At 39.2% G+C, this 27,285-nt stretch overlaps 2 protein-coding genes across 6 annotated transcripts in view; one reads left to right on the top strand and one right to left on the bottom strand.

Annotated features, from left to right (window-relative positions):
- ERG (ETS transcription factor ERG) overlaps positions 1–27,285 on the top strand; it is a 111,093-nt gene that overhangs the window by 59,070 nt on the left and 24,738 nt on the right. The window contains exon 1 of one of the 5 annotated variants that reach the window (XM_035115088.2): positions 8,038–8,201. The exons of the other annotated variants lie outside the window; for them this stretch is intronic. Within the exon in view, the coding sequence (XP_034970979.1) occupies positions 8,184–8,201 (18 nt within the window). The 5' untranslated portion in view covers positions 8,038–8,183. Of the gene's footprint in view, positions 1–8,037; positions 8,202–27,285 lie in introns of those variants that run through there. 5 annotated transcript variants of the gene reach the window in all.
- KCNJ15 (potassium inwardly rectifying channel subfamily J member 15) overlaps positions 1–27,285 on the bottom strand; it is a 110,909-nt gene that overhangs the window by 2,578 nt on the left and 81,046 nt on the right. Inside the window, exon 3 of the transcript XR_009557478.1 lies at positions 4,743–4,794. The gene's annotated coding sequence lies outside the window, so the exon portion shown is untranslated. The remainder of the gene's footprint in view (positions 1–4,742; positions 4,795–27,285) is intronic.

Genomic DNA, 27,285 nt, shown 5'->3' on the forward strand with positions numbered 1-27,285 from the left:
AAATGCAAAGGGGAATTAATTGACCCAGAGGGGGCTGGGGGATATGTTGGAAGAAGTCCGTACAGGTTGACTGTGTGTATGGAAGGCAATATTTAGTTTAGCAGAGCAGGCTGAGGGCAAACAATGGAGTCAAATGCCGTTGTGAAATAAGGGAGAATTTATATTCTCAGCCTGTTCCAGTGGCCTAATCACTTCAACTAAATCGTTCATTTTAGAAGAACACTGAGCACCATCTAGTGACTAAAACACATATTCACATTCAGATCCGCAGATTTCAAATTGGCTCCGATTCGGACAATTTCCATTTGAAAATACTTGCCATCTTTCTTCACTATTATGATATACAGACTGTGAGGCTAATCATATTTACTTGTAAGTAAGCACACCTGAAATTACCTTGAAACAGACACATTTAAATGGTTCCATTGTTCAGATCTTAAACTTTATTAAAACTTATTTATGAAGATAACTAGAAGAAAGTTCTTTTTAAAATTTATTTCTTTAGTATCACAGCAAATTATAAATTCTGATACTTTTAAGAAATGCTGAATCACAGTGTTTTTCTGTAAAAAAAAAGCCATTTGTTTAGAATAAAAGAAAAGGGCAGAGAAATAATAACCATGATAATTCACAGAAGTAGCATTATGAAAATAGAGATCCTTTTACTTGAATACAATGTAGTTAAGATAAAGGATTAACCCTGACTTCTTTCCAAAGCCAGTAATATTAAATTTACTTTAACTAATGTAATATGGCTTCATTTAGTTATTAGTAGAGCTTAACAGTAGTTTTTACTGTTAAATTAAACTTCACTTGAACTCTTCTTAGGCAGCATTTTCAGATTGGGGTTCCCAAATGCTGTTAGACTACACAGGACCTTGTCATCTCTGACCATTGGCTAAAGTAGTTTGGGATGATGGGAGTTGTAATCCAACAACATCTGGGGAACCAGAGTTGAAGAACACTGGACTAAACCAACCCCCGTCTACTTTGTCATCTTTCCACAGAGATGTGGGGATTGGACCATACAATTTTGACATGAGGATTGCTCCTCTGTGGAAATACTACAGAGGAGTAGGAAAAGGTTACCTTACCTTACCTTACCTTATATTATATGAACGATAAACCCTCAGGGACAACCTGGAATATGACTGTGTTTGTGAGAACAGCTATACTAGATCTTAAAGCTGTCTAGAAACAATCAAGTGTTTAAGTGGCAGAAGAATCTGACATGTTTGGGGAATAAGCTTGGGGAAAAGAATGGTCTAACTACAAGACAGTATCCAAAGTATGCAAAGAGGCCAACTCTCATGAAGCGGGTTGGACTTGGTCCAACCCTACAGATTCCATTCTACCAGCATTGGGCAGTGGAATGATGAAGTGATACTGGCCCTACTGCCATGCTAACTTCTACCCTGCCTGCTGCAGTCAATAAAATCTGGCCTAATTTCATCCCAACACTCAGTGTCCTTTCTGTTCCTTTGCTGCTCTTCTGGGTCACATAATGCACCTACCAGGGCAAGGATGCAATTATCCTACACATATTTAGCTCGACAGATATGTAAAAAGCCCAGTAGAACTTGTAATATATACACTGCTTTTTGTTTTGTTTCATTTTTGCTGTATTTAACCCCCCCCCAAAAAAGTATGTGAGTGGTCACTTGTATTCTGGCAAAGTATTATAACTGCATGCATTTATTGACATAAAATTAATACCTCCTAAGAAAAAACCCTAAAACAGTTTTGTTTTATTTTTTTATTTTTTTAAAAAAGTTAAATTGTCCCCAGGGGTCACCACATCTTCTGGAAACATTTGAATCTAAACATGCCTTCTCCCTTTAGCAATCTGTCACTAATTGCTTAAAGCCATTTATAAATGGAACTTTGAAAGCATAAACATTTACATTCTTATTTTTAAAAGAATAACACTTTACTCTTTAAAAGTGAATGTATAACTGTTAGACTGTTTTGTTTTGTTTTTTAAAAAAGTTTAATCTCTGAAACATAATAATAAAAAGAAAGGAAAAGACATCTCAGTTTCCAGGCTGGGCTTGAAACTTGATTAGAAAGTAAAATAAAAAAAATTCCTTCAGTAGCACCTTAAAGACCAACTAAGTTTTTATTTTGGTATGAGCTTTCGTGTGCATGCACACTTCGTCAAATACCAGGTGTCAGATACCGAAGTGTGCATGCACACGAAAGCTCATACCAAAATAAAAACTTAGTTGGTCTTTAAGGTGCTACTGAAGGAATTTTTTTTATTTTGCTTTGACTCAGACCAACACGGCTACCTACCTGTAACTTGATTAGAAAGTGTAAAATACAAAAATTAAAATCACCTTGCCGACAAAGGTCCGTATAGTTAAAGCTATGGTTTTCCCAGTAGTGATGTATGGAAGTGAGAGCTGGACCATAAAGAAGGCTGATCGCCGTAGAATTGATGTTTTTGAATTATGGTGCTGGAGGAGACTCCTGAGAGTCCCATGGACTGCAAGAAGATCAAACCTATCCATTCTGAAGGAAATCAGCCCTGAGTGCTCACTGGAAGGACAGATCCTGAAGCTGAGGCTCCAATACTTTGGCCACCTCATGAGAAGAGAAGACTCCCTGGAAAAGACCCTGATGTTGGGAAGGATGGAGGGCAAAAGGAGAAGGGGACGACAGAGGATGGAGATGGTTGGACAGTGTTCTCGAAGCTATGAACATGAGTTTGACCAAACTGTGGGAGGCAGTGGAAGACAGAAGCGCCTGGCGTGCTATGGTCCATGGGGTCACGAAGAGTCGGACACGACTAAACGACTAAACAACAACAACAGAATAGATTAAAAAGAGACTGTGTTTTGCAAGAGGGATTCAGGTGCATACCAGAATTTTAGGCATAAACAATTAAAGTGGATTAAAGACTCTGTAACACTAGAACAACAAAGTAAAGTAAGTGGACTTTTTGCAGTTAAGAAAGTGACAGGAAAATGCACTGAAAAATGTGGCATGAAAGAATAACTAACGGGAAGACATGTAAACACCCTTCAAGCAAATGAGGACAAATGCTAATTGTCGCAAGCAAATAAGAACAAATGGTTAATAAAAACCTGGTACTACCGGTATCTAACCTTCACATAGGGGTGGAAGGATCTGTCAGTTTTGGTTCTCTCAATTTCTCTTGTTTCCAGACTTAAATTCAGTTCTTCACATTACAGCAGCAATTTGTAATTTATTTATTTTTTAAAGAAATCCTCATGAAAATTCACCAGCATTTTAGTGCAAATTTCTCCTAAGTGTCCTGACTCCCATTCATGGATGTACCACCACCACCATTACTATTATTATTATTAATTAATTGGACTATTGGCTGGATTATTGCCAAAATCATTATTCCAGAAGTCACTAAATTGCCCAAACATAGGTTACATTGTATGCAATGAGTGGTTATGTCAGAGCTCAAAGATACAAGGTACAAGCCTAGACATTATCCTAACAGCTGGCATGCCCCCTGAACTCTCCTTTTGAAGACCGGGACAGTCAAAGTCATTCATGCAGTTGGTGTCCCGAGCCTTGGACTGGGCAATCAGGCATGCACTCTTGTGAGAAAGCTTGCACTGGCCCAGCCAGCATTTCATCCTTGGAGACAGGGTAGAGTCGATATGTCCAGTCTCGCCTGAGATAACTCCCTAGAGGTGGGGAATGCATCAATAATGGGAAGTGGTGGTGAATGTCAGGCAGATTCTCCTCTGTGCTTGGGATGTCCAACAGTCCTGAGGAGAGACTTCCTCCTGACAACCCGCTCAGCATACACCTCTTTCAAGCCCACGCACCCAACTTGCCTTTACTCTAAATTAAAAAGCTTCAAATGCTTCAACACTTACTCATTTGGGTTTCCCCTTTTCTGTACCTTTCCCAACTCTACAATATCATTTTGGAGGTGAAGCAATTAGAACTGTACAAAGACAAAAGAGCTCATGCGGTGGTTCAATGAAGAAACATAGGAATGGGGAGCAGGATTCAATGAATCAAGGCAATTTTAAAGGATTTTTTGTGATTTCCCCCCTCTCTCGTGCAGCACCCAGCCGCCATTATTCTGGAGGATTCCCAAAGATGTGAAGCTCACATCTGTCATCATTCCATTGCATCAGTAGAGGGACAGCAACTGGCTACAACTCTCTGTCTTTTATTTCTGGTTTTTAAAAATATGCTTTTATGTTTTGTGCTTTAAAATATTCAATTATTAAAAAATCAGTTATATTAGCTCCGTCAGATACTTTATTTAGAAGTGGAGGGGCAGTTGCATATCCTGAAAAAAATAAATGCAATTCAACAGTAGATACTTTTTAAATATTAAACAATATTTAAACAAACCCCTAGGACTTCTATGTTATTCTGTACCTAAAACAATGAGGAGACAGAGTTCCACTCGAGATTGAAGAGTAAGAATGCATGTTTTTGTTGTTGTAAATATTATGTATGTTCATCTACAAAACTGGAATGGACGTTTTATGTTTTATCTTTAGAGCACAAAAAGTTTCTTTTGAGTTTGGTGAAATTGTCTCAGGTCAAGTATTGTACAATGTTTTGAACTGGGTTTTCTTATCCATTGTGTAGAGATGAAAAGGGTGGAAAATAAACAAACTCCAAGAAATACCATTGTTCCCCATTCTTCCACTTTCTTACTCATCACAGTGAATACAGTTATACTACCTTTTAACTGTTTACAGTTTTCTTGATTTTTATAAATCGGTGATGCTTACTTTTCATAAGGTTTGACTTCTTTCAGTTATCTAGTTTGGTGAAGCTCAGGATCTGTTAAAAAGAAAAAAGAAAAAAACTGAAAATTTTAAAACTTGTTATATAGAAAGCATGACCAAAAATAGAAATTATGTATGAATTTCAAATATTTGGGGCTGACACATTTTTTAAAAAAATCTAAATGCTTGTCTCCATTCCAAATAGTTTGACGGATAATGTATACACTTTTCTTTACTTAAACTCTTTTTTTGTGTTGCCTTAAAACATGGGTTATTTTGTCATTCTAATTCTTTAGCACCGTTTCCATTCAAAGAAGCAAATGGATTCTCAATAAAATATAGAGGCTACTATGAAGGAAGGCTATTATGGGTGAAGTCTGGCTTCGCTCAGGTCTGCCTGCAACGTACAGTGGTACCTTGGGTTACGTACCCGATTCGTTCCGGGGTGCCATTCGTAACCCGAAAAGTACGTAACCCGGATGGCGAATTGCGCAGAACGCTTTTGCACATGCACAGACCATGTGTGCGGCAAAAAATACTTCCGGGTTTGCAGAGTACACAACCCGAAAGTACGTAACCCAAAGCAAACGTAACGCGAGGTATGACTGTATTTAAACCGGCTGCACTTGCATTCAGTGGCACAGTCCCACCTGCCCCACCCTGTACATTTTGGCCCTGCAAGCAGGCAGTGTGTGAATGTGACATTGCTGTGGAGTTACTTAGTCACTGTATTCCGGGCCAGGGAAGAATTTGCCTGCATGCAAATTGGGCCTGTCTGGGGGATTTGCTTACCACTTTATAGCAACTGTCACAACTTGCTAATGGGAAAAAGCATTGGGTTGGACCCGTTGTCTAAGCGAGGTAGTTGGGAAGGAGCCCTATCCCACTATTGATAATCAAAGTATCAGGGCACCCCAATAAAGGGGTCCAGGGGGAAGGTGTCTGTCTGAATGCCCAGACAGGCGCTAATGGGCCATAGAACTCCCTGAATGGCATACTGGAGGGATTGCCCGGTTGTTGTTGTTGTTGTTGCTGTTGTTATTTATATACTGCCCTATACCCAGAGGTATCAAGGCAGTTCACAGAAAAGATCAACATAAACCCACAATATATATAATCAAAATAAAAACAACAACCTAATAACACCCCCCCCAAAAGAGCCACATTTTAAAAGGGCATATTTGATGTGTGTAATGGAGGGATCCATAACCCAGGATTGACCTTGATGTATCCAGCCCACAATCGGGCTGGTTGATGCAGGATGCATACCCAATGCCTATGCCAAAGCCTACTGACATCTGTAATCAATAAAGTTGCAGCCATTTCAATCCCAAGGTGCGGTCTCATCTTCTTCTTTTTTTTACTGCTTCCTGCATCCCAGGCCCAGCAACCTTAGGCTCACTGTGCCTGGGTCTCCAATGCCATCTTCATGCTAATGAAGGGAAAGGCAAGTAAAATTAAGTTTCTTCTGTCTAGAATACACGGCTTGTAACTACGTTAACATCTCAGGGTGGATCGTTATTTTCACACGGAAATAATTCTGTTATACAGTACTTTCACTGTGAGGACAGCTCCATTGTAGCTGCCTATGGTGGCCATGTGTCCCACTTTATAGATGGCAGTCCTCTATTTGAAGACATCCTCTATTACAGGGGTCAGCAAACTTTTTAAGCAGGGGGCCGGTCCACTGTCCCTCAGACCTTGTGGGGGGCCGGACTATATTTTGGAAAAAAATATTAACGAATTCCTATGCCTCACAAATAACCCAGAGATGCATTTTAAATAAAATGCCACTTCCTACTCATGTAAAAACACCAGACAGGCCACACAAATAACCCAGAGATGCATTTTAAATAAAAGGGCACATTCTACTCATGTAAAAACATGCTGATTCCCGGGCCCTCTGCGGGCCAGATTTAGAAGGTGATTGGGCCGCATCTAGCCCCCGGGCCTTAGTTTGGGGAGCCCTGCTATGGTGGCCTTGCGTCCCACTTTATAAATGGCAGTCCTCTATTTGAAGACATCCTCTATTAGAAGGGCTGCCAATGGTGGCCATGTGTCCCACTTTATAGATGGCAGTCCTCTATTTGAAGACATCCTCTATTATTTGAAGGGCTGTTTGGTACAAGTCTGGCTTAACAATAAAGAAGCACAAGAAAGCCCTGAAGCTACCCATTAACATGTGTAGATAGATTAGCATATGAAAACCTGTAGTCTCTATTTTGGTGAGGTGATACATTTCCTATTTTTCTTTTTTGATGATGCAGAAGTGGGAGCAGACTTGCACAGCATGTACTGACACAAGTGTCTGGCATTCAGGATACATTTAGGCTCACTGAATCAGACCAGTGTACACAAAGCGGGTAATGTGTGAGAGAGGTGGAGCCAGCATTCTCTCTCCCCCCCCCCCGGCCTCATGGGAAAGTTTGATTATGATGATGCATGCGAGTCAGAAGATCCAGTGCGCAGTGCTGCTATTCATCAAACACTGGGACACAATCAAGTTGTCCAACTATGGTACATAAGCATTTGAATGGTTAGTACAATTTCCCTTCTGGCATTGCCCCACCCCATCCCCATTCATACACTTTCCTGACATGAGGCCAGCTTTATTGAAAATATGCCTATTAAAACAGATCTGGAAGGCTATAAACAGACAATAGCTATTGAGTTCACCACTACAGCGGCCAAAGGGAGCTGCTTCAGGGTGAGCTGAAAGCAGAGGCTGTAGTGAGTTCAAATTCTACCATACGTGGACTTCCATTCTTTCCCTTTTCAGGGGAAAGGGTCGCAGTGGTAAAGGGCATGCTTTGCACAAAACAGGTCCCAGGTTCAATCCATCACATCTGAAGTTAAAAGAATTTGGTTGCAGCAACTCTGAAAAGCTGCTGCCGTTTGGACGAGATGGACAGACCGTTTGACCTGGTATGAAGGCACTTTCTTATGTAACAGAAAAGTCGGTGTTGTTGGTATGCTTCCGTCCTCTGACATTAGTAGGGTTGCAGCAATTTACCCCGGACCTAAATTTGGCCATAAAAATTTAATGCCCTGGGGAGCCCCATATCAAATTTGGCCCAGTTCATGCGACATCTGCATCCTGCTTCAGTGTGGCACACCATATTTACTGCACATCATATCACACCTGCTGACACTGTCATAGCCAATTGACATTTATAAAAAAATAAAAAATCTTGTAGCTGCATATCGTCAAGAAAAACAACATTGTTTTAGGACCTCTTATCTCTTAGCTCCCAAATATCCTGTTTCTTCAAACTGCAGTAGCCAGGACCAATAGAAACCTCTTCCTGCCACTGGCTGACTTCATTTCCTAGAGTTAGCACAATCTCATCCGCTCTAAATAACTTCATCAAAACTCCTTTCTGGTCAGAGTGAAGCAATAATTATTATTGGTAATTATTAGCGATCAATAACCTAGATCACATTATGGCGAGTACTATTAAGGTAAGAAAGTGAATGCCTTTTTATTAGACTTTTTTCAGAATTGTTTTTTTTTTTAATTTCCTTTCTAAACACCAGTAAGGTAGAATTGGGCAACACCCCCACAGCCACAATAGAGGACAAGTAGATTTCCTTTGTACTGCCTAGTAAATTTCCTTTTTCCTACTCCCTGTCCACAAGCCTTAAAAACTTGAAACTCAGAAAAACTTGGGTGTTTTTTTTAAATTCACCATTCCATGCTCTGGATTATACTTGCAAAGCCCTATTGTGGGAAGAGCTTTTGAATTTTCTTGTTGCCTTCGTTTTTAAAACAAATTTTGGATATGTATCTGAATTGGACCTTGGACTGCTGTAAGGGAACGGGGGAGTAATTGTTGAAAAATTAAGTGATATGTTTTCAGATGCTTTAAAACATTTCCTTTATTTACCATATATGGAAGCAAACATATTTAAATAGAAATTTAAAATTGGATATTGTTGATTTTGTTTTATAGACATTTTATCTAATATTCAACAGCTTTGTCAAATGTCACTGAAATAATGATAGCAATTTAGTTAACTTTTTAGAATGCCTTTTTGGTTGTTGTTGTTTTTAATTTGAAGGTAATAAAAAATTTGTCAAGGTTTATGACTTCAGCCTGAGCATTATTCTTAACTACTTTTAGAACAAACTGTGCAAGGTGACAGTTTTGTGGAGGTTTCAGTTATTTTGTTGTAGAGATAAATAATCAGTTTTTGCCTCTGTAGTAAGAAGTTTTATAGCTCATACATATTGTCATATGGCAATAAGCTAATTGCAGAAGAAACAAGCCCTGTCTAATTAACACCCTGATTACAATGATATAGGATTTATATTGATGAACTCTCTTTAAATGCTTACATACAGAGATCCACTATTTCATTCACAGCATTAACTTTCTTTGTACTTTTCTGAGGCTTTACATAATATATTAGCAACCAAACCAGAATAAACAGCACAATCCTAGCCATGCCTCCTCACTCCTTCTGAATTCAGTGGAGCTTTACTCCCAGGTAAGTGGGGCGAGGGCTGCAGCCTTAGGATATTTAAACTGGTGCTTGGTTTCACAATAATGACTGTTTTACTTGGTTTGTTATTATTTGTTAAATGTTTTGTATCCCCAAGTACTGAAAATACTTTCATGGAGATAATATTAATTGTGCGGTTTGAAAACGCTCTTTTCTAGTCAGGGATGTTTTCATGATTCTGCCTAGAGATCAAAATCCAAATTTGCTTTGCATTGATGCATTGAAAATTAAATGTGTAGAACCCATATAGCAAAAGATGAAAAATTCAAGTATATCAACTTTGCTGTGAGCATCAAGTTTGAAATGAAGATCTGAAGTCTTTTAGGATTAGATCTACAGATGCATAGTTTGATCATGTCAAGACAAACAACTAGCTACAGATGGGATCTTTGATTGGGTCAACTTGTTTAAACTAAGCTTGTCAAATCTGTTTACTATCTCTACATTGTTGTTGCTTTAAAAAAACAACCACAATACACTAGTGCGTATTGTGTTTAAGGTTGATGACATGCTTGCCTGTTTCTTGACATTCAATTTGCTCTTGCTAGCTCCTATTAGTACTATATAGGACCAAACATGTTAACAATTAATCTAACAGTGCAATTGGCATTTTATTAGTCAGTACTTCTGCAAGTGTACTGTCACATGGTTCCGTTCCTTTTCTTTCTTTTCTTTCTTTCTTTCTTTCTTACAAAACTTTGGAGTTATATACCTAAGAGAGGAAAAGTTCTTAATTCCTCAGTAAACATTTTATTTACAGCTGAGATTGCATATAAAATTACACACACGTGTGTTTTGGTTTTACTGATGGTGATGGGATTATGAGGAGAATTAAATGTATTTCTGTTAGTTCAAAATTAATCTGTACAGTACTGTAAGAACTATAATAAGCTATATTCTCAGTTAATAGGCATTATTGTGTGGTTGTTGTTTTGCAAGATAACCTGATGATTATTTCTTCTAAGAAAAGATGAGAATTCTAGTCAATTTGCATTTAAAAAATACAATTTGATCTGTGTCCCAAAAAGTATGGGTATTCCAATTGATACCACTGTGCCTCTATTTACACTAATCTTACCTTCAAAACAAAATCAGTGTGTGTCGTGGTATTCCTTAATAGTCAATTTTTAAAGCCCATTTCAGTACCTAAGGCTAATACGACATAAAAATAATAAACATTGGCTTTATTAGTCAGTATTGACATCAGTTTATATAGGCATGCGAGCACATACATCATGCTTTAAATATGTGCAACCAGACTTTGTCATATAAGCATAAAATAAATTAAGTGTTGAACCACTGATCCTGAAGTAGTTTCATCCATTTCCACCAGGCTTTAGTGGGACTTTTTGCAAACAGTTTGCAAACTGCAGTCTTGCTAACATAATCACTACAGGCATAAAGCCTGGAGTGAGAGTCATATGTATTTTGTGTTTTTGAAGACTATTAACCCCAGTTGTTTTTTATAAGGGTGCAAACTGCTTTGTGGCAGAAGATTACAAAATTGTAATAGTTTTGGGGCGGGGATGTTTTGCCATAATTCAGTATGATGCATGGATTGCACCCCTATTCCATTTATTATATCTTATTCCCATCTCCTTATCCAGATCAATTGGATGTTCTCATTGCCATCTTTACAAGCTAATTTAAAATGTTGGTACAAACAGGGGAGTTTTTGTCTGGTTATCAAACTGGGAAGCTTACAGGCCCTTTTGTTATTATAACACTAATTGCAAGCAGAGGATTAGTATAGTGTACAGATGGCATATATAAACCCAGTGACTCTAGACACCTTGTAATCTGTAAAAGGAACAGAAAGTAATACACATCGAGCTTTCGTTTTCGTTTAACATAAAAGTCAATGTTGCTAGCTGATTAGAGTAAAAATAATTATCCTGATGTTTCTTTTTCCTTATTCAGAAATGGTGGGATGGAGGTTAAAAAAATATATGCCTGCCTTCAATTGGATTTTTTTTTTTCATCAGCAGGCTGTGCTACCTTGCTTCCCTTGGCAGATGCATTTACAGTTTTGTAATAAAACATATTTTAATGAGTACTGCATTTTCTGAAATGGCATACTGAATACACTTGTGGCTAGCTGGCTCAGTTTAAGCCACCCAGTATACCTTGGACCATGTAAATTGCAAGCTTTTAATTGCTAGTTTCCTTTTTTGTGGTTGTTTAGGAAGCTCTGCTATTTGAGATAAAATGTCTACGTAATTGGAATAGTAATGTTTGAGGTTTCAATAGTCGCTAGAGTTGTCTAATTTGACTTCTGCATAATTCCTTTGCTGACAATATCAGTTTATGTAATTCAATCTCAATTACAATAGCAACATTTGTTTATTTCTAGTATAAAAAAGAATGTCTTGTATTTCTTAGATTATATAGCTTATTCAATTAAGGAAAACCAGCCCATTCAGAGAATGGAAAACATTTCTATGAGAAGGTAGGTTTGATTACAATGCAATGGAAGTCAGAAGTATGCAATCCTTTTTGTTTCTCATCCCTTATTTTTGCTAACATCATTGTAGACCGTTTGCATGAAAACTGGAATTAAAGGTTTTCACTCCTTTGCTGTGTAGCTCATCAAATCACTTATGCATATCCTCAACTCTCATCTGGTAAATGGCAGTCCAATTAAAATGCATGAACACAATGGAGAAATAGCTAGTAAAGCTTAAGTGTCACTGAAATATATGGGACTGAGGCACATAGTTAAGAGGCATGTCTTTTTAACATTCTCTGTACTCTACCACTTGGTAAGGTCTTGGACACCCTGGAACTAATTAGCCATGGAACTAATTAGTCATGTGACTACATACTTATTAGGGGTTGGTGAGTGAATATTTCAGAAAGGTACTGCTACCTAGGCGCTTTCTCATTCTGCGTGTCTTCAACCAGGCCTTTGGCTGATTGACATCCGGTGCCCTTTTAAATGTATTGTGGAAGGGTGAGGTTATTGGTTTGTTTATGTTCTTATTTCTGTTGTGTATTTTGTGTTTTTCATTTTGTAATTTTATGTTGTGAACCACCCTGAGACCTACAGGAATAGGGTGGTATACAAATTTAATTCCAGTTCCTCACTCTTCCATTAGATGTGCAATCAACTGATGTTTGCATTGTGTGTAAACTTCTGAGGCCAAGAACCTGTAAGAGTTAAGAACATAAGAAGAGCTGCTGCTGGATCAGTCCAAAGGGCATTCTAAAGCAGCATTGTGTTCTCAGAGTGGCTAAGCCCAAAGCAAGACACTGGCAAAAATAGGCCTCTGCTCAGAAGACAAGTATTACTCATCTACATTGGTTTCTCTGGTTATTGTGCTTAACCTTGTTTAAGCAAAGCTCCCTGTCACCAATGTTCTCTAGACACCAGTGGGGGAGGTGGTGGGGGGATAAAGAAAGAAAGACATGTATGTGCTATGTTCCTTTGCTGGCTTCTCAATACTGCTGGAGCTATGATGTGATTGGCCACACTGGGATCCCTACTACACTATCACAATTTCACTATGCTATCATAACTTTGAGGTATGTCAGCATAGGGAGATTAGCATGCTCAATTAGTGTGACTTTAGGATAGAATACAGATGGACTCATGACCATGTAGCACATGTCTTGGCTTGCTTTGTGAGTCAATCAGACCTACTTTTTCTACAGGAACGAATGGTCTCTGTTTAGGGCTTAAGCAAGTCTGGATTGCCTGTTTGGTATTAGGGGAAGAAAGAGCAGAAAGGGACTAATGCATAGGTGGCATAATGTCTTTTCAGCTCATCCAGAGATAAATTTGCAATTTCAGCAAACAATTCATATAGAAAAATGAATGCTATTCTTCCACATTGCTAGTATTTATGCGCATTGATGTAGTTTTGGCATTGATGTAGTTTTGGCCTTGGACAATAAAAGATGTCAAAATAAGAAAGGTAATTCCTTCCTATGAGTTAAGCTCCAGATAGCAAGGATTGCATTCTAGTGATTGTTAAAAACATAGCAGGCTCCCCTTACTAACAAACACTCTTTTATATCCTCCTTGTTCCTTGTCATATCTAATAGGTAACACACAAAAAATCAAAATAGAATTTATATGCAGTGTCTACACTTCCTACACTTATGTAGTCTATACTTCCTACATAACAAGGTGGGAGCAGACCATAAAAATCTCTGCATCCTTTGTTTTCTGCAAGCTATTGTGCTATATTGTATCAAAAATCTAAGGGCAATGGCTAGCAACACACAATACTGTGAACAATCCACCCTAGTGTAGCTGTTGCCCATGAGTTCTGTAACCCCCATTTCATTGGGCTTTTTCATGAACCTCACTGAGGTGCATGTAGATTTGATGGTAGCAGCTCTCAGAAGATTACTTTCCCATGTCTTTGCTGTCTTAGATCCTCTCTTAAACTTCTAGATGTTGTTAAACAAACAGCTATTCTCTTGAAGAAACGGTGCTAAAAGAAGCATGATTAATGAGACTAATTTGATTAAAAGTGCATCTTGATTGAGTTATTAACCATGTTCAAACAAATGGAATTTGAACACTATCCCCCAAGGGAAATGTAATAGTTTTAAAGGGTCAAATTTGTTTCTTAAAAATTGCATTCATAGGGTAGGATGAAGGCCAAAACTTCCTATTCCCCTTTAATATAGACCAGCTGCAAATCTGGGTCTACTTAAGTATGTACTACACTATATAGCTTAAGGTTAACAGCAATTCAGTCATGCACCGATAAAGACAGCTTAACATGTGTACTTGTGAGCACTGGTGAACTTTGGGCTCTCAAATTTCAATGATGCCCCGTGTGACGCTAAAATTTGGCACTCCTCCTCGCCTCTGGTGTTCCATTCTACAGCCTTGTTTTGGTGATCTTTGTAGCACAGCACCCAGTGGGACTACACCAGTTGCACTACTCTAAAACTGCCTCTGTTTTGAGAGGGAAAGATGCATTTAGAGCAGGCATCCCCAAACTGTGGCCCTCCAGATGTTTTGGCCTACAACTCCCATGATCCCTAGCTAACAGGACCAGTGGTGGAGGAAGATGGGAATTGAAGTCCAAAACATCTGGAGGGCCAAAGTTTGGGGATGCCTGATTTAGAGTAACATCATTAATGAAGACTCAGTACTAATGGTAGCTGCAAATAATTGCCCAGGATTGAACATATGTACTACTGCACCCAGTGCAATGTTATAAAGCAACATTATTTGAGGGCAAAAGTAGATAAACCAGCATAAATTATTCTAATGGCACGTGAGTTGCCAGTGTGGTACACACAGGTGCATTCACCTGAACAGACTTTCCACAGAGTCCCATTCCTTCTGTCCCCCGCCCCCCCCCCTTGGCTGAAATTAGGCTTGAAAGAAGTCTTCCATTAGCTATGGCGGAAAGCCTTGTTGAAACTCAATCACAACATAGGAGGGGCGACCTTGGGGGTCCCAACTGCAGAGGTAACACTTCACTTCCCAGTTACAACCCCGCCTTGCTATAATTAGGCTTGTGAAAGCCTTTTACTGGCTCTTTGAGGGTGGTGATCTTCCAGGAGTTTGCATCATAGCTGCCAAGTTATCCCTTTTTTAAAGGGATTTTCCCTCATGCTGAATAGGCTTCCTCGCGTGAAAAGGGAAAACTTGGCAGCTATGGTTTGCATCTGTGGAGAGATGGATACAGTAACTCTTACTAGTTGTTCTCTCCTTATTATGCTTGGGAGGAGGAAAGCAAAAACAGTTTCCCCAAACCTAATTTCTGGTTTGGGAGAGTAAGTGTGCATGGCTAAAGTGCCCATGGCAATAAAAAATGGGCTCAAAAACTTTGGGCACCCCATTACAGTGTTTGTGCTGGGGAATATGTTTCCATTTCTAGCCAGTTTTCCAGAATGCCCTGAGTAATTTATCCACTTTATGCTTTCTGCAATTCCAAAGGACAGGGGGTGTCTAGATACACTGGTACCTTGGTTCTCAAACTTAATCCGTTCCGGGAGTCTATTCCAAAACCAAAGTGTTCCAAAACCAAGGCACACTTTCCCACAGAAAGTAATGCAAAATGGATTAATCCGTTCCAGACTTTTAAAAACAACCCCTTAAACAGCACTAGTTACAGGTAGGTAGCCGTGTTGGTCTGACATAGTCGAAACAAAAAACAAAACAAAAATCCTTCCAGTAGCACCTTAGAGACCAACTAAGTTTGTCATTGGTATGAGCTTTCATGTGCATGCACACTTCTATCTGAAGAAGGAATTTTTTTATTTTTTGTTTCCCTAAAACAGCAATTTAACATGAATTTTACTATCTAACAAGACCACTGATCCATAAATTGAAAGCAATCAACAATGTACTGTAATCACACAGTCAATCAATCAGTAGCTGAACTGGGTTCCACACAGTCACAAAAACAAAACAAAAAGAGCCGCAAAAAAAAAAATTTCACAAAAAATAATAATAATAAATCTGTTTGAGCATAAATACCGATAAGTCTTGTAGTGCATTTAGTCAATCTTATTGTGGCATATTTTTTGGGACTAGAGTAGGCTTCCTCAGTGTTTGTTGACTTTGCTGCAAAACAAATGAATACGGCTATGCCTCTGGAAGTTGTATGAGCCCAAGGGTCTTTGTGATTCGGGCACCTACATTTTGTAGAGACTTTGATCTATGCATACCGTGTTTCTCATATTATAAGACATGTCTTATATTTATTTTTTCCTCAAAAACACACACTATGGCTTATTTTCAAGGGATGTCTTATTTTTTCCTCCTCCTCCTGCCGTGGCCAGCATTGCTGCTGCGCCTATCACTATGTCTTATTTTTGGGGTATGGCTTATATTCCTTGAATGCTTAAAAATCCTGCTATGGCTTATTTTATGGGTATGTCTTAAAATATGAGAAACAGGGTAGTTTGTTTGCACATCAGTTCAGAGGAATACATGGAGCTTGCAGAGAGGCGAGCAAGCTCAATCCTGCTTAGCTCATGTGCATGCGGACACAGGATTCAAAATAGGAAAATAGCAAGCAGCGCCTGTTCCCCTATGTTGTTTGCCTTCATTCTCCGTTGGTTTTCCGTCCATCTTTGACTGAGTGTTTTGACTGGGCGTCTGGTTGCTTACTACATTTTGCTGCTTTTCAAGAATTGGAACGTACTGATCAGAGTCTTAAAAGTGGTACAGAAAGGCAACACGAAGATTTGGTGCCTAATTACAGTCCTTAACTGAGGGTGGGAAGGAGGGTGAAAGTAAGGGCAAAAAAGACACTTGAGTAACATTCTAAACAATGTGCCGTCACTGGAATGCTGAATGAAAACATCGCATCCTTTTTTATTAGACAGAAAGCAAACAATGCTATGGAATTTGAACAATGCTGTAGAGGTTTGTCGTAAATAAGATACTGTTCTTCATAGGAATTTGCCATTCTTGAGAGACAGTATATATACCGGTGTGTGTGTGTGTGTTTATTGCTGTGGTAAACAGTAAATACGCTGCCACAGCACTTATGATGATAATGAGCCCGTAGACAGATACTTCCTGCCTCCATTTCCTGTTCTGATAGCTCACCAGATCAGGGAGTACCAATAGAGGAAGTTCTTTGAATTGGAACTTCCTCTTCACTAATATCAGGTTGTATTCCTAACCCCACATACCTGAGAGTAAGCATCAATGAATTTAACAGGACTTAATTTTGAGTAGACATAGTTAGGATTATCTTGTAATTCATTGAAAGGCTGTTCAGAAAGGTCCAAAAGAAACTTCTCACTTCTTTAGATTTAGAGCACAAAACTGGAAACTTTTGTTGATCTGTAGCAATTTTTAAAAAATTATTATTAACTGATTTAGAGCCAGCTTTTAGGGCACAGCTGCCCTCCCAAGGAAAAACAAACATAGAAAAATATCCCACTAAAAACCAAACCACATAAGACCCCCTAAAAACTGAGCAGCAGTAATTAATACAATAATGGTAATTGATTTTAAAAAACAGTTAATAAAAACAGTAGCAATTAATTAAAAGCTAATAATAATAATAATAAGCATTTATTAAACGTTCCCAAAAATAGAGCCATGTGGAATAGACTTCGACAGACTTGGGGGCCTAGAACAATGTACAATGACTGATATTTTACTGATGTTGTATATGATTATGTTTATAAAATGCTTTTTGCTTCTGTAGTTTGGTATTAATGTATTTAGAGAAATTATGTTAAACTCGATGTTAGTGCTGCTCAGAGTAAACCCACTGAAATTATTGGAAATTACTAATTTAGGCCCATTAATTACACTGGGTTTACTCTGAGTAGGACTAACATTGGCTACAACTCACTTTTCTTTTATTTCCCTGAGAGAAAGAAATATGAAAAACATTTAAACTTAGGTAAAAAAGCAGTAAACTCAGATTCTGTAAAGTGAACACAATATTTGTTACTAAATGTTCTCATGTCTGCTGTATAATACTTGTCTGCACCACAGAACAAGGAATTCAGCTTGATTGTGTCTAAATTTGGCACTCAGTAAGGATAAAACCAAATTAGAAAGTGGTTCTTCATTAAACTTTTTATTTTCAAATTAGAAATAATTCACTTTTAGTAGCTGATGGGCTGAGCAATTTTAATGGTGTTTTTCATTATGCTGTTTGTGTAATATAAAATAATTATTCTAATGCTTTTGTTTAATATACATTATAGTCTTATTATTTTTTTGTTCAACATCTGGTGACCATTTTTGGGGAAGAGTGGTATAGAAATTCGCTCTTAAAGAAAGAAGAAAAGAAAATCCAATAGTTTGAGACCAAATCATGAAGATACATTTATTTAGACAGCACAACAAATAGAGATTGGAGTCATGTCAAAATGTTTGTAATTCTCAATGCATGTACAGCAGGGAGTATGCTTAAGATAGATCATGTTGGTAACCTCAAGTATGTTCCAGGAAAGTATATACCAACCTCAGCCCACTTTAAGCTGGTGGTAAGTACTTTCATGACCAATATATGCCTGACTATATCAGCCGACGGGTTTTTAAAAAGTACAACGAGTTTTAAGTTTGTCATACACATTGTTAGTCATGCTCATAGTAGACCCATTAATGGGCATTTCAATGGGTCTACTCTGAGAAAAGTTTGGTTGCATACAAGCCACAATTTGCAAAACACTCCCAGGATCACTTTAAATTTCCCTCTGGGACTTAACTGTTAGTAACCTGCTGCACATAGCAGTAGTCATGGTATTGAAATGTGACTGCATAGTATACACAGAAACAGGGGTTGCCTTTAATGTTGTTTATAACAGTTGGGCAGAACTTGTCAGGTGAAGGTTAATTGCACTCCAGTTAAAGCAGTTCTCTGCACAGATGGGTTATCAGGGCTGAACACTCATTACAAGATTAATCTCATTTCCGACAAGACTTCCCTTTCCTTCAACTGATTTTGCTCAGGCATTGGACCTGTCATCAGCCGTTAAGAGAAGGGTGGATTACCTCTGGGATATTTAATGCTTGTGTGCCATGAAACAATACAAAATGTGTGTCATATCGGCAAAGAACATCTTTAGGAGACAGCACATTTTCATAGCATTGTGAAGGTCGAGATTCATAAACAACTGAAACAATTGCAGTGCTTTGAATTAGCTCTTTTAATGAACCCAGGTTTAAGCAGATTCATCTTGAGATCTCCTTTCAGATGTCAGTGCTGTTCAAAACAGATTGTGGATTTATGAGTTTCGCTCAAAATATTTTGCCCTGATAGCTCACAAAAACCGTCGAACTATCCATTTTTGGAAAATGGAAAGCAGAACAGTTTCCGTTAAAAGTTGTTTTGGCCAGAAGCAGTTGTATAAATATGGAAATGTAAGGATGCCCAAGTTCATGCAAGCATGATTAAAAGGCACAGGAGCAACACTTGGGGAAATCGCACTCTGAAGAACTAAAGGAGCCTCTACATTATCTTGCACACCTGCTTCTTGAGTTTTATTTTCAAACTAGGTAGGCTTCTGTTTTCTCCACAGGCTGAATATATAACCCAAAAGCAATGTTGGCCAGAAAAGTAATGAGTAAAATAGACAAAACTCTCTCTCTCTCTCTCTCTCTCTCTCTCTCTCTCTCTCTCTCTCTCTCTCTCTCTCTCTCTCTCTCTCTCTCTCTCTCTCTCTCTCTCTCTCTCTCTCTCTCTCTCTCTCTCTCTCTCTCTCTCTCTCAGCTTCAGTCCCACCACCACCATGCCTATGTGCAATAAGGGAGACAATAATACTGACTTGACTGACAAGGTCATTGTTAGGATTAGAACTAAATAAAACAATATGCAAGGGGTGGGAAATCTTTGGCGCTCCAAATGTTGCTGAACTATGACTCCCAGGAGACCCAGCAAGTGTGGCCAGCAAACAGGGTCAATGTGAGCTGTAGTTCAGCAACATCAGGGGGCCAAACGCTCCACCCCCTGTAATATTCAAATGTTAAGTATTGTTATTTAACAAACCATCATAGATCAGTTTGCAATGCAGAAACAGCCCCAGAAAGAAGAAAGGTGAACTTTTTAAAAACAGCTTTTAGAGTTTAGTCTTCAGGCATCTTATTTCAATATGTGCTTTAATTTAGACACATATTTTCATGATTTTTTAAAAGCAGAATTCCTGAAAACAAAGCACCATAATCCTAAACCTGGTTCTGTAGTCTTCTTCTTCTTCTTCTTCTTCTCTGATCTCTCGTAACTTCCAATATTTCTTCGATGAAAATAGGGGTGTCCCATTCCATAATGATCATTTTACTATTTATACGCCACACATCTTATTGGGTTGCCCCAGCACTCTGGCCAGCTTCCAACATACATAAAAACATAATAAAACATTAAACATTTAAAAAACTTCTTCATACAGGATTGCCTTCAGGCGGCTTGGGGGTTGGATAACTCCATATCCTCCAACATTTTTCCAATGAAAATAGGGACATACTAAGGAAAAGCGGGACATTCCGCGATCAAATCAGAAACCGGGATGGCTTCTCTAAATCAGGGAGGTCCCTGGAAAATAGAAACACTTGGAGGGTCTGGCCTGCACATTCAATAGTGGGGGGTGCTTGCCCAGATTGAATATACTTAGAAACATACCATATTTTTAATATTACTTAGGTTGCAATACCCTAACCATTTACCTGGGAGCAAGCACCACTGAATGGAATACAACTTCTGAGGTGGCAGGTATAACATTGCATGGTTAATGTGCTTAGAATTAGAATGCCAGTCTCCCTATCACAGTGGTTTTGAACCAGTGTGCCGTGGCACCCTGGGGTGCCTTGAATAGCGGTCAGAGGTGCCACTGGCAGTACAGACCTCCATACCTCCTCCCTTTCCTCCCTCCTCTGATGCCCTCTCACACCAATGGCCCTGGCTACAAGATCTCGAGGCGAATGTTGGCTCTGGGGCCAACCAGGGGGTGCTGGTTGCCAGGAGCCGAGGCATCCTCAGAGTAAGCAGGCAAGTGGGTGAGGACCCCTGAGGAGAGGGGAGGGGAGAGGACGCTGGGGGATCCTTCTACAAGAGAGGGTGACCAAAAAGGGGTGAAGGACAGAAGGAGGGTAGGCAAGGGGTGACATAACTAGGCTGCTGTGACTCAGAGTGTGTTTCCTCACACAGAAAGATTGTAGTTGGTCAAGGGAGCCATGGACTCTAAAAAGGTTGAAAACCTCTGTCCTATCGTATTAAATCCTGAACACTGGCATTTATAGAAATATAGCAAAATAATAACAATAGCAATAATAATATCATTAGCTATACAGTCCTAGAAAAGTCAAATCATCCATGCTAATAATATAAATGTACATAATTTTATGGGTAAAATGGGGAAGGAAAACATTGCCCTGAAATCACTGATTTCATAGGTCTAGTTGATCAGCTACCTATATGAGAAAAATTGCAGGGGAAGCTTCAGGCAAGAGTAATCTATTACAGCAAATGCAAAGGGATTTGAAAGGGACTTCAAATGACATCTAGTCCTGCTGGTGCAGGGAATCCACTCATAGCCTCCTTGATATGGGGGGGGGCATCCAACAGCTGCTTAATAACTTCTAATGAAGGAGAATGCACCACCTGAAAAGGTACTGTATTCTGCTTCACCATCAAACAGCTCATACTACCATAGAAGAACACATAGCCTTATCTGGAGCTAAGTTTATTTTGGGCATTCTGATATAACCAAAATAACACAACTTGGCAAAGATCCTGCCTGCTCTGTAACTTCCATGAAACTTCAGTAAATTCCAAAACAGAAAACAAAATATTAATAATACCAATCAACAGGCTAGCAAGTATGTTTACACAGTACTTCCTGTCGTGACCTCTAGCCAGCAACTGTTATTTGCTTCTGTAAGAAGCCTTTCCATTGACTTTAAAGGGTTCTGGATCTCGCAAGGACAAAAGGGTAATAAGAGGAGAATTCTAGGCCGTGCCTATGGTCAGCTGCCTATAAATTATTGTGAATACAATGGAAACAAAGATGTCAGACCACAGCAGTCCACTGAAAACCTATTTATTGAATCAAAGTCAAGAATACCCTGGGTTATTCCAGGACACGCCAACAGATTTTTTATCATTTCCAAAATAGTGTTAAAGGCTCAAATCTTATCCTCATAAGCTCTGCATGTGAATTCCATATTGATTGTTCAATAGTGGCACTTTGCACAATTTTGGAAGCCGTGTTCTTTAAGGCTGCTTCCCCAGAAATGGAAATCTACCCTCTGGGCAAGTCGTGGAACAATAAGCCCCATCTCCATACCACACAAACATACACTTATACACTGGTCAGTTTTCGCACCATGCTAAACCAAACCATGGCTATGTGTGAAAGAGCAAATGTGCTGGTGCACATTTAGAAAATTGCATTTGCTTCTTCCCCAGGCCAACTGTGACCGTGGGTTAAGCTATGGTTAGATATACAGTAGTGCTATGTCCAAACTCAGACCAGTTTTTAATTTTGATTACATATCCTGCCCTTCCAAAGGACCCCAGGGTGGCAAACACATAAATGCTAAAACAACTAAAACAGGCATCCCCAAACTGCGGCCCTCCAGATGTTTTGGCCTACAACTCCCATGATCCCTAGCTAACAGGACCAGTGGTCGGGGAAGATGGGAACTGTAGTCCAAAACATCTGGAGGGCCGAAGTTTGGGGATGCCTGAACTAAAATATCTGAAAAGATGCCCAAAGCAATTCCAATACAGATGCAGACTGGGAAAGATCTTTTCCTTGAAAGAGGAAAGTCTTCAGTAGGTACCAAGAAGACAACAGAGATGGCACCTTTCTAACATTTAACAGTCCGTCTCACTACAAACCATGAGCTGTAACCAAGGTTTGTTCTTGACTTGCCAGTCATGGTTTGTCTGAGTGAGACAAACCATGAACTCATGTTTGGATGCAATGGCTTAGCTCCTGGTAGCACAGCAGCATCAGGCCCAAGGGAGGAGCAATTTTCTAAATGTTCGCCATGGTTTTAAGCAGCATTTAGAAGAACCAACTCCCATAGAAAACTGCCTGCTTCTGTTATCTTTTACTGAAGATCTGCTCTAGATGACTCAACCTTTGGAGGTGAAATTGATGACTACCTAGGACTGGGCCTTTTTTGTAGCGGCACCTCATTTGTAGAATTTCTTCCCAGTGCACATTTGTTAGGTATGCATTATCATTTAGATGCCACTTAAAAGATCTAACTTACCCAAGCATTTGGTGGCATTTAATTTAGAGATTTTTGCTGATTGTGTTCTGTTTTGACTGTTGTTTTTGAGAACTGCTGTGATTGTATTCTATTGTATTGTCTTGGCTACAGCTCTTGGTTAGTGACTCATAGAATTGTAGAGTTGGAAGGGATCCCAAGGGTCATCTGGTCCAGCCCCCTGCAATGCAGGAATCTCAACACACAGTCCCCCATCCAACTTGAAACCATACCAATCCCGTCTTAGCTTTGCAAATGTGCTAGCAGTTTTATTGCCATCTAATAAAGAAAGAGCTTAACCAAAAGCCTTGGCTTGGACAGCACACTAAGTCAAATCTTCACTTGGCCGAGCATGGTGTGGGGTCAAAAATGGCCAGGGAGGATGTGTAAAGTGGTTACAAGCTCCTCTCCAGAAGCCTGTATTGGTAAGCCAAAGTTTGTTGTGTTGTCTGATCAGGGTCATGGCTTGTTTCCTCCCAGACAAACCACAGTTGATAAGCCAAGAGGAATGGCACAACAACCCAGATGCTGGCTTGTTTTTGTCCATGGGTGGCACAGCAACAGCAAGATGAGCCCTGTGGGAATTTATTCAGCAGCATGCGTCCGCATAGTGCTTGTGCACACTAAATGATTGTTTTTTTAGCTCACTAAATTTTACAATATGGATGAAATTCAAACGAAGCAGAAAGTTAGAGCATATTGCCTGAAATCTTTTTAGTAATTGAGAGGTCTAGTTTGTGTCTATCTGTGTGTATCAAAATCAAAAGCTCATTTGTTTTTCACTGGACATTTTGAGTCATTGCTTATTATAGTAATCTGTATTATATACCTCTTGAGTGCAAAGGAATGCCCTAAATCCTGTGGAAATGAATGAGGCCCACTGACTATAAAAATATGTCAGCTTGCACAGTGAAGACAACTGAGGACTGAAGCTCATTGGTCCTCGTTTTTCAAATGTACTTTCTTCACAGTTAAAGAACATATATTTGACTTCAAAATTCACGTTCCACTGAGCTTGCTTGCGTGAAATAATCTGCTATATGACATAAAATGGCATGATATACAGTTTCAGGGTGCTTCCAGACAGAGGCTTAATACTGCAAATGGTTTTTTTCAAAAATCCCAAATGAATCACTGGCAACAGGCTCGATTTTCTGCAGAAAGGGTGATCCAAATGGGAGCAGGCAGCATGAGCTAACATTTTGATACTACTGCAAAAAATCTTATGTGCAATAGGAGTACCAATCCCACACTAAACACAAATCTCAGTAGTGTATTTAAATTGTTACTGTACTGGCTATATTCATGACATTAAGCACAAGCTGTTTATCACCCAGAATGTTTTGCTGGTTTCTTGTACTGTCATGTTCCTAGAAGTGTAAGAGCCCTAAGTGCGCTTCAGTTGGGTTTCTGGGCAATTTTGAAACCTCAAAGCATTTGAAATCACTGGCAAGATGCCTGCTGCATATTTACAGTTACACAGCTCTTTTGCTTTTAAGGTTCCTCCTTCCTTTTTTCTTCAAGTCTCTAGGCACAACCAAAACAGCGGGCTCTTTCTTTTTGGTATGCTGCATTGTTCTGTGGAAGTGGGTTGCTTGGAGTTCACACTTTGTTTTCCTGTTGTTTTTCTGGGAAGTTGGCTGTGCTGCAAAAGATATGGGACTAATTTGTAGGAAATGGATTTGTTTGGGGAAGCAATAAAAGAGCAACTGCTTACACGCTCCCCAAATGTATGTTTTAATGCATGGCACAACTGAATGCAGTAGCCTGCAGGAAAACCTGCAGTCCGCTGACCTCCATAATTTTATAAAAACTTTTCTTTGACCTTCCTTCCTTACTTTTGCTCTATTATTTTTAAGAATAGAAAATAAACAAAGTGGAGTATTTCCCTTCAGATATATCTTGAAAGTGGCTTGTTACATAGTAACAACAATTAGTCATGAATGGTTGCTACGTTGTGGCTGTGTTCTAAGATTTGAGGGAAAGCAGATACTGTATCTTCATAGTTGGTTGTGCAACATATGGCTGCTGTAGCCATCATCCATCAGTTATGATTGCCAATATAATACCTCATCTAAATATTCATTAAAAAGTACCATATACCTCTTTTAAGACTTTTCCACCTCAGAATGTCGTTAGGAAGATGATACATTTGAATGGAACCTCACAATTTAAAAGCACAGACAAATTAGCATTCCATACAAGGAGTTTTTTATATGGTACAGTCATTCAGTCATACAATTTGAAACCAGCATTCTGGAGTGCTACATTCTTGGTGGGGTGCTTTTTGTGAACACATACATCAGCCATAAGATAGGCAGATTTTGAATTCTTTTTTTAATTGGGAGAGTCACAAAAAGGTTATAAAATAGTTAAGATAGACACAGTATTCTCAGATAGATAGATAGATAGATAGATAGATAGATAGATAGATAGATGTACTATAAATATCACCAAAATAGAAAACTTGAGTACAAATACACAGTCCACCCTAGTACTCACACAGGACCAATATGAATCACCCCTCCCATTTCCCTAGGTATATAGCACATGACTGAGCCATTACAGATATTGGGTGATCTATGTGTGTCTGCTACATTCCTATCCATTCCTTTCTCACACCTCCCCCCAGCAGTTTTATATTGAATGGTGAATTATTTCTAAGTTCCAATTTTAAGTAGATAAGTTATATTTTCCAAAGCTGCCCTGTCATGGATATTGTTATGAAGTTTGTGTGCAGCCGCCACCCCACCCCCCCAAGCTCTGCTGAATGGTAGCAAGATTCCAGGGGGTTCCAGGGTTCTGTTTCCATTGAGAAAAAGGAAGTTCTAGTGTCTTCAAGAAATATGGTTTATTGTACACTCATTTACACCTGGAGTCTTCAATGGAGGGGGTGCAGAGTATTATACCCCAAGAGTGTCTCTTGCTGCCCCTCTCATAGCTTCAGCAGGCTTGAATCCAAAGCAGCAGTCAGTCATGGCTCCTGGTCTCTTGGTGCAGCCTCCTCCAGCCAGTGCCAAGGTGGTTCTGCCTACTTCCTCCTTTTTGTTCCCAGAACACCTTTAGATTTCAAAAATGACACATTTCCCTGTGACATCACACCCCACTGTCACCTTGACAACTTGCCAGTTCTCCTGCCTTTGTCCATTCCTGGGGTGGGTTGTGAGAAGGACAGTTCTTTTGCATTCCCAATGGCCCTTAATGGCCCAGTACTTACCAGGCCAGGCTGGTTTGCACAAGCTAACCTAGGAATTTCCTGCCTGGCACAGTTTTGCAGCTTTTATTTCCCTTCATATCCCAAATATTCTCTAAATGCTACCATTTTATTCATTTCTACCATTCATTCACAGATCCTGGTATACCCTAGATCAGGCATCCCCAAACTGTGGCCCTCCAGATGTTTTGGACTACAATTCCCATCTTCCCCGACCACTGGTCCTGTTAGTTAGGGATCATGGGAGTTGTAGGCCAAAACATCTGGAGGGCCGCAGTTTGGGGGTGCCTGCCCTAGATCTATGACAATATAATAACTTAGTGGTACTTAGTCTGATTTGATAAATCAGTTTCACAGAGGCAGAATACATTTCAGATGTATTCAACTCCTTACACAGGTGCTTGCATTTTAAGCTATATCACCTGTATACATACTGCCCATTTGCACAAACGATGCTTACATTTAATTTCACTTTTCATGTTTCTTTCATCTGTAAACCAAATGTAAAACCTGCATTGGCTAGAAATACATTGGATTTATCTCCTATTTTTCATCCTGCATGAACAATATCCACAAGTCAAGTGAGGTATTCCAGATTCAAATATACTCTTCATGCCGCAGGTCCAATTTTATTGCAGACCATTCTGTGGTTGCTATTTTGAAAATGGGGAAAACTGGGAGGAAGAGCTCAAGTATGCTATCATGTATGATGACAGTCTCATTTGCTAGGAATTTAATGCAACAATTAAATTGTTGAACAATTGTATGCATGCCTACTCAGAAGTAAAGTTCCATGAGACTTACTGCAGATAAGCAAGTGAAGGATGGCAACCTAAGAAATTAATTCATAGGCTTAGTTCTGGTAATGCAGAACTCGTGGAAATAATGTTTCCATTTAAGTAGATATTTACTTCCTCATAAAAATAGGTAGAATAAATAGGTATTAATTTTTAAATAATTCAGTTTAGATGGTTTCATTCTCTCGCCTTCATTTGGATAACATGTCCACATACTGGTACACACCTGCAACAAGGCTGAAACTTTGCATTCCTCAGTTTGCTTGAGGTCTGGCATTACTCATCAGAGAAGAGCTTTCAAAAGCTATGGAATGACTTTGTTTAAAAATGTATGTGCAGAGCAGCAAAAAAGCACACAGCAGCAATTCA

Source organism: Zootoca vivipara, chromosome 4, assembly GCF_963506605.1.
Source record: "Zootoca vivipara chromosome 4, rZooViv1.1, whole genome shotgun sequence".
Lineage (NCBI taxonomy): Eukaryota > Metazoa > Chordata > Lepidosauria > Squamata > Lacertidae > Zootoca > Zootoca vivipara.